The following is an 8,433-nucleotide window of genomic DNA, read 5'->3' on the forward strand; positions in this document are numbered from 1 at the left end:
AATCATCAAAGCCTGTCACATCATTTGGGTCAGAGTCTAGGCCCTCCCTGATCTATATAGGCTGAGCAAGCTACCCCTCCATAGGGAATGGGTTCCAAAAAAGCCAGTTCATACATTAGGTATAAATATTGGTTCCAGGGCCAGCAGCCCCATAGATTCCCCAAGCCCCCAGCTGACACCCACATTCAGGGGGCCTAGTTTGGTCCAGCTGTCAGTCTGGAGTCAGTGAGATCCCACTTGCTCAGGATTCCCAATATGGTCTTGACACCTTTGCTCATCACTCGCCCCTCTACAACTGGACTCCAGGAGTTCAGCCCAGTGCTTAGCTGTGGATCTCTGCTCCTGCTCTCATCAGCTACTGGATGAAGGCTCTAGGTAGTCATCAATCTCATAGGGGAAGGGCATTTAAGGTAACCTCTCCACTATTGCTTAGATTCTTAGTTGGATCATCCTTGTGGACTCCTGGAAATTTCCCTAGTGCCTAGTTAATGGCTCCCTCTATCAAGGTATCCCTCTCCTTACTTTCCTTTTCTGTCCTTCCCCCAACTTGACCTTCGTGATCCCTCATGTTCTCCTCTCCCTCCCCTTCTCCCCTTTTCTCCTACCTCATGCTCCCAATTTACTCAAGAGCTCTTGTCTATTTCCCCTTCTTGGGGTGGCGGGTATAGTTCCACATACGTCTCTCTGAGGGTCTTCCTTGTTTCCTAGCTTCTCTGGGGTTGTGGATTATAGGCTGGTTATCCTTTGCTTTATGTCTAATATCCACTTCTGAGGGAGTACATACCATATTTGTCATTCTGTGTCTGGGTTACCTCACTCAGGATAGTTTCTTCTAGTTCCGTCATTTTGCCTGAAAATTTCAAGATGCCATTGTTTTTTGTTTTTTTTTTTTTTTTTTTGTTTTTTTTTGTTTTTTTTTTTTTGTTTTTTTTTTTACGGAAGAGTAGTACTCCATTGTGTAAATGCACCACATTTCCTTTATCCATTTTTTCAGCTGAGAGGCATTTAGGTTGCTTCCAGGTTCTGGCTACTACAAATAATGCTGCTATAAATGAACATAGATGAACAGATATCCTTGTGGTGTGAGTGTGTATTCTTTGGGTATATGCCCAAGAGTGGTATTGCTGGATCTTGAGGTAGATAGATTCCCAATTTTCCAAGAAACCACCATATTGATTTTTAAAGCAGCTGTATAAGTTTGCATTCCCACCAGCAATAGAGGAGTGTTCCCTTTAGTCCACATCCTCTCTAGCATAATGTTGTTTTTTCATTTTAGCCATTCTGACAGGTGTAATATGGTACCTCAGGGTTGTTTCGATTTGCATTTCCCTGATGGCTAAGGATGTTGAGCACTTTCTCAACTGCCTTTGGGTCATTTGAGATTCCTCTGTTGAGAATTCTCTATTTAGATCTATACCTCATTTTAAAAATTGGATTATTTGGTGTTTTGGTGTCTAGCTTCTTGAGTTCTTGAATATTTTGGAGATCAGTCCTCTGTCAGATGTGGGGTTGGTGAAGATCTTTTCCCATTCTGTGGGCTGCCATTTTGTCTTGTTGACTGTGTCCTTTGCCTTACAGAAGCTTTACAGTTTCAGAAGGTCCCATTTACTAACTGTTGATCTCAGTGTCTGTGCTACTGGTGTTATGTTCAGGAAGTGGTCTCTTGTGCCAATTTGTTCAAGGATACTTCCCACTTTATCTTCTAAGAGGTTCAGTGTGGCTGGATTTATGTTGAGGTCTTTTATCCATTTCAACTTAAGTTTTGTGAATGGTGGTAGATATGGATCTATCTGCATTCTTCTACATGTCAGCATCCAGTTATGCCAGCACCATTTGTTGAAGATGCTTTTGTCTCCCCATTGTATAGTTTTAGCTTTGTTGTCAAAAATTAGATGCTTATAGGTGTGTGAATTAATATCAGGGTCTTTGATTTGATTCCATTGGTCCACCTGTCTGTTTTTGTGCTAATACCAAGCTGTTTTCATTACTATAACTCTATAGTAGAGCTTGAGATCAGGGATGGTGATGCCTCCAGAAGTTTGTTTATTTGTACAGGATTGTTTTGGCTACCCTATGTTTCTTGGTTTGTTTGTTTTTCCATACAAAGTTTAGTATTGTTCTGAAAGGATGAAAAAATACAGCCTAACTCTCCAATGACCACAGGAAGCTAAAAGTTTAGAAATACTATCTAAAAAGCCCTAAAAACCTCAAATTCCAGACCCTGTCGTCTGCCAGTAAATAGGCAAGGTCACACTCCTTGCAGTTTATGACAGACAGGCCCGTAACTCCTCCTGGCAACATCACCTGAGTCAGAAAGAAAGATGGACATTAAAGAAACACATTATGGAGTTTGCCTCCAATATAGCAAGACTAGCCATTTGGACAAGATACTGCTCTTGTCTGGACTGTTCGACTTTATGCTGTATAAACTGGTCATGCAGGACCCACAGAAAAGTGACTGCTGATACAAGATGGACATTGCTACAGAGTTCCTGCTTCATGAAAAAAGGGTCTGCCAGACAATCTGCAGGACACAGAGAAAAATGACTGACAAACTGACAATACAGATGGACAGTTTAAAGTTTCCTGCATTTCTGAGGAGTTTGCCAGACACACTATGGCCTATAGGCTGAAGATGGAACATTACAAAAGAACTTCAGGTGACTGACCAGGCAAGATGTCTCTGTCATTTCTAGAGTTTATATATTATCCTTCTGTGGTCTTTGAGGGAGTTTAAGACAGATAGTTATAGTTATAGTTTTCCTTAGTTAGGATTAAAGGTAAGTTACTAAAAGAGATCGTTTATTTGAACGTTTTGTTTTCTTATGTTTTGTTGCCACAATGTCTCTCTATGTAGATCAGGCTGGCCTCAGTTTCACAAAGATTCTCATGCTGACAGGCGGTAAGTTGGGCAATGAATTTGTCTTTATCTGCCAAAGCGCCACACATAACTATAAATATATAACTTACTAGTTTACAATTGGGAGAGATTGGGGGGAATTTAATCAATACACCAGACAAGAAAGACCACAGACATTCTCACACAGCAAATAATAAAAGCCCATATGACAATGGAAATAATGGCATCCAGTACAAAAGATAAGCGTTTCAACAAACTGTGATAGGACAATTGGTTTTGCATATGGAAAAAAAAACTGAATTTGGAACACTGCCAGTGGTTTCAAACCAAATCATTACTTCTGGATAAAAAGCTTAAATTGAGCCCCCCCCCCCAGTGGTGGCACACACCTTTAATCCCAGCACTCAAGGGCAGAGAGGCAGGTGAGTTCCAGACCAGATTGGTCTAAAAAGCAGGTTCTAAGACAGCCAGAACTCTTGCACAGAGAAACATTATCACGGGGAGGGGAAAAAAAAGATTGAATTTACTGGTTGGGGTATTATTAACCAGAGGTCCAGGGCACCTGTGTGGGATTTTTCTTGATTCAGTTATTGGAAATGGGAAGCCCCACCCTGAATCTATATCTTTGGAGGTGGAAAGTTCACGAACAGAGCAGGAGGGGGAGGAAAGTGTCAGTGGGAATGCATCCAAGCTTTTGGGATGTGGACACCCAAGGGTCTTGCCTTCATTGGGCCCCACCCTGCCTGGGTGGGGCTTCCTCCAAAGCAAGGCTTATAGAAGGAACTCAGGTTCTCCTACCAACACTCCGGATCAGCCAGTCTTCCTGATCACATCTGCCCTGTGCCTGAGAGTCCACAGAGTCTCTTGCAGAAGCCAGACAACAGCTGCCTTGAACTAGGCACTGAAGCGCACAAGTCCATCTTCTGCACCAGACTGTATCTACTCCCAACTACCATAGCCACCAACATGCTGGGTCCACGGCCCCGAAGCCCCGAGGACTATCTGCTGCAAGATGTACTCAACCCCGCCAAACGCCCCTGCCTCCGTGAGCCCGGCTGCCCGGAATGGCTGGCACAGCCAGACCTGGAAGACCCCAGCGGGCCCACCTGGGAGGAGCCCAACTTGGTGGTGGTCCTGCCCGCTGGATTCACCCTGAAACTCCACCTGGAAGGCGTCAACCTGCTGCTGGAGCCCAACCCCACCTCGATCGTGCAGGTATCGCTCCCTGGATGCACCATCACCCTGGTTCGGGAAGACCTGCTGGTGCCTGGACAGCCTGGGGTCTGGCCCTGCACCCCGCAGGGAGCCGCTATCATGGACATGCCCCAAGAACACCTAGTACTTCTGCACCTGGGATCCGCCACTGCACCTGGATCACACATCGAAGGTCCGGGAAACGCCGCTCAGCCAGGTGAGGTCTCTTACGAAGACTTCATGGTGCCATGGACGCATGCTCCAGCTGACATGGACCCGGGTCTCTTTGACTCCTTCACTGGGATGCTCAGCCCCTTGTTTGACAGGCCCTGGATGGAATCCCCTCTTAGTGGAGGGAGGTATGCTCCCTGGTCCAACTGGAGCCTCAGAGAGAGCATGCTGGAGCCTCTGCCCAGCTCACCACTGCAGCCTCTGCCTCCATCTCCTCCGACAAGTCCGCAAGCCCAGCGCCCTCAGAGTCATCAGAAGCTTCCACATTCTCCCTGCAAGGCCAGGAAGCGCCTTTTCTAGGAAAGGAAGGTCTGTTCCCCTACCATACAGCACCTTGGACAATGACTTTGCTGAATACCTTAAGGGACTGATTCCCAGTGTGCCTCAAGACATCCAGGAACCGAGCATCGAGACTGTGTGCACACAAGAGCTTTTTGACTACACACTGTGGATGGGAGAAGAGAAAGATTTCATGAAGAGTGGGAACACTAGATCTAACCCCTGAAGCTAAAATGCTGCCTTAGAGAACCAGAAGACGAATTTCCAACTCAGGGCCTCGTCTGCATCGCGGCTTCCCTGGAAGAACACGGTCAGTGGCTGTCCCCTGTTTCTCCCAATCCAAGACAGCACTGGCTTCGCCATGCTGCCAGTGTCCTTTTATGTGTTCCCACGACTCGAGGGACTTGACCCTGGCTTAGTCCTCCTGGACAGTTCAAGCTGCACTCCTGGGAACTGACAGATACCACAGTGGGAGAAGATGGTCCCCAGCCCTGAGTGTAGGATGATTCCTGACTTCTTCGCAGCCATGCCTTAACCTGCTGGAGTAGCTTTCCCTGGTCTATCTCATCATGACAACCAGACCTACACAGAGAAACCCTGTCTCAGAAATCACAACAAATAAACAAACAAGCACCAAAGACAGGTCCTGAAGAAAGCAGTTTGGAACAGGCTTGCAGGCATGGGCCTTTGCTTCCCACCCTTGACAAGCAGAACCTAGCAGAACTCAGTCAAGTCCACCTTGCTCTCCAACAAAGAACTCTAGTTTCATCGTGTCTTGCTTTTCAAAATGCTCTTTGTCAAACCAATGCTTGCAATCCCAACTTCACTTATGCATCAATAAAGATGATAAGACATAGTAGCTGAGTGTGGACAAAGTGTTTATGAGAATGTGGAAAGGGAGAGGGAGGGAGGGAGGAATAAGGAGGGGGCAGAGGAGGAAGAGAGGGAGGAGTGAGGAGGGGTGCAGGGGAGGGAGCGGGGAGGGATGGAGGCAGTGTGTCTCTGTGTCTGAGACTGAGAACACAATAAAGAGCACAAGCGTTTTTTCGGGCCTGTGTGAACATGCAAATTTGTTGAATATCTTCTAAGTCGTGAAATGGAGGGTCTCACCTTCCTTCGGCCCCACCCAGCATAAATCAATATCAAATATAACCTAATAATACTCAACAAGTTAAAACGCCAGTTGTGTGAAATTGCCTCTGCTTACCCACATCAGAGCAAAGGGTATTTTTTGTTTGTTTGTTTTGTTTTGTTTTCCGAGACAGGGTTTCTCTGTATTGCTTTGGAGCCCCTGGCACTAGCTCTGTAGACCAGACTGGACTCAAACTCACAGAGATCTGGCTGCCTCTGCCTCCCGAGTGCTGGGATTAAAGGCATGCTCCACCAATGCCGGACACACACACACACACACACACACACACACACACACACACACACCCACAAAAAAGCAGAAATGATGGAGTTGGGTGGGAGAAGGCAATGTTTTTTAATAACATAAAAGGACTCACTGATGTGGCAGCACCCATAGGATGACCCTTAACCACCCCTATCTATGGTAGGAAGGATGGCCCAATGCTGGTGGCACACACCTTTAATCCCAGCACTCGAGAGTCAGAGGCAGCCAGATCTCAGAGACTTTCAGTCCAGCCTGGTCTACAGAGCTAATTCCAGGACAGGCTTCAAACCAATACAGAGGAACCCTGTCTCAAAAATCAAAAATCAAACCAAACCAAACAAACAAACAAACAAACAAAAAACTAAGATGAACACCCTCTTTTGTCAGGCCCTTGCTTGTCTGGTCTGAATTGTCCATAAAGCATACAAACATGCACCCAACCAAACAAATTGCAAATAAATAAAAGTTTCACAAAAAGAATGAAGAAACAAAATAAAAACAAACAAACAAAACAAGACAACTGAGGGCAGCAAGAACTTCTCATTTAGAGAGGTTGTGGTGTCTACTCTTGGTTGTCAACTTGATTCTGACTGGAATTAACTACAGCTTCCAAGGTCCAGGGCACCTGTGTGGGATTTTTCTTGATTCAATTATTGGAAGTGGGAAGCCCCACCCTGAATCCATATCTTTGGAGGTGGAAAGTTCCCGAACAGAGCAGGAGGTGGAGAAAGGTGTTGGTAGGAACACATCCAGGTTTTTGAGATGTAGACACAGTCAATCACAAGTCCTCACACCATCCTGGATTTTAGGCTAGTTGGGCGGGTTACACGACACTCTTATTGAAAGGATTGTTGAAAAGTATTTCTCAAGTCCTTAGAGTGTGGTGAGGAATGGAGACAGCAAGAGGAGGGTGGAGGGCCATGAATGAAATCCAAGTCTATTTTAGATAAGTAGAAGAAAGTCATAATGACGCCCACTGTTTTGTATAGTGGTTAGGAGAAAGACGGAAACAAATGTAGGGAAGACCGTGGGGACAATGGTTCCAAGAAGATTAGCCAGCAGGGCACATAGACTCATCCCATGAATGTCTTTGGGGCTCTTAACATACTTTCCCAACAGATGTCAAGATATCCATGGAGTAAATTCATAGATATACCACTGAAGTTGTGAGAAAATAATTCCAACGGCAGTACAAATCAAAGAGTGTGTAAACCCCATATCTATCAGCTCAGGGATACATAGCAAATAGAGCAGATACAAGACTATGTCAGCTGAGCCCCCACTCCGTTACATATAAATAAAAAAAAAACAGTACATAAACAAATAAGTACATAAGCCTGAGTAGGCGCTAGGCTGCTGCTCTGAGCTTTGCCTGTCTCTACCTTGAATGAAAGTTCATGCAGAATTTCCGCTGTTTTCACTACTCATTGTGAATGTCTCTTTCTTTGTTTAAGTCACAGAGTGCCTTTCGCCCCTCTCATGGAAAAGTACTGAAGATACTCCTGTACCACATGATTTGTGTGTTTCCCTTTAGGGTTCCAAACTTGTGAAAAGTATTTTCAGTATGGATTTTTTTTCCTCATCTTTATGGAAAGTAAAACGTTACTCTTAAAGTTTACATGTATGAGAATTTTTTTAACCTTTTTTAAGTTTATATTTTTAAGGTTTGTTTATTTTCATATGCATTAGTGTTTTTCCTATATATTTGTCTGTGCATGGGCCCCAAATTGTTTTGAACTGGACTTCTTGACGGTTTCTAGTTGCTATGTGGGTTCTGGGAATTGAACCTGGGCCTCTGGAAGAGCAGCTGTTGCTCTAACCATGGAGGCAATTCTCAACCTTTATGAGTTTTTTTTATTATCATGGACCACAGATACCAACATAGCCTCTGGTGACATCATGGACCAAGATGACCCTTCAAAGAGGTACAATCCAGAAAGTGAGCCATTCCCCATGTCAGGCTTCCATCATTGCTCAGAACCAGGGGGATCCCACTGCACACTTTACTGGGCAACATGTTCCACTGTTTACCTCAGTCATCTCTCACACCTGTCTACCTCAGCCATCTCTCACACACATGTACATACACACACACACCTACCCACACACACACCTACCCCCCCCCACACACACAGAGTTTTTAAATTTTTAAGCAGTATTATCAGAAGCTAGAGTTCCAATTTCCTCCTGTCTCATTAATGCTGCAGATTTTTAAAAATGGTGACTTATTTGAATCGGTTCATTGTTGACCCATACATCATTGGCTTTCTGAGATCTTTCATTCTAGACTCATCCACTACCATTTCCATTACAAGTTACGTTCTCAAGGGTGCTGTTTTCCCTTCAAATGTGTTTAATGACAGAGGAAGGGTGTGTGGCCTGCCATGTTCCTCTGTTCTAGATTATCTGGCTGACTTGCATTTCTCTGTGTGGATATTCCCTTCTGCTCAGTTTCCTACACAGCGCACAATCT

General features: G+C 44.9%; 1 protein-coding gene across 1 annotated transcript; it reads left to right on the forward strand.

The window, feature by feature from the left end:
• The first annotated feature begins 3,826 nt into the window (after positions 1-3,826).
• LOC127234981 (proline-rich protein 23A3-like) lies at positions 3,827-4,585 on the forward strand. The gene has a single exon (XM_051202059.1). It carries the CDS (start codon positions 3,827-3,829, stop codon positions 4,583-4,585), a length of 759 nt encoding a protein of 252 aa, XP_051058016.1.
• Positions 4,586-8,433: the final 3,848 nt, after the last annotated feature.

This window comes from Phodopus roborovskii, unplaced genomic scaffold, assembly GCF_943737965.1.
Source record: "Phodopus roborovskii unplaced genomic scaffold, PHOROB, whole genome shotgun sequence".
In the NCBI taxonomy this organism is placed as follows: Eukaryota; Metazoa; Chordata; class Mammalia; order Rodentia; family Cricetidae; genus Phodopus; species Phodopus roborovskii.

Excerpts from the sequence above, each read along its gene's own strand:
- LOC127234981 (XM_051202059.1), top strand. The coding sequence starts at position 3,827 with ATGCTGGGTCCACGGCCCCGAAGCCCCGAGGACTATCTGCTGCAAGAT.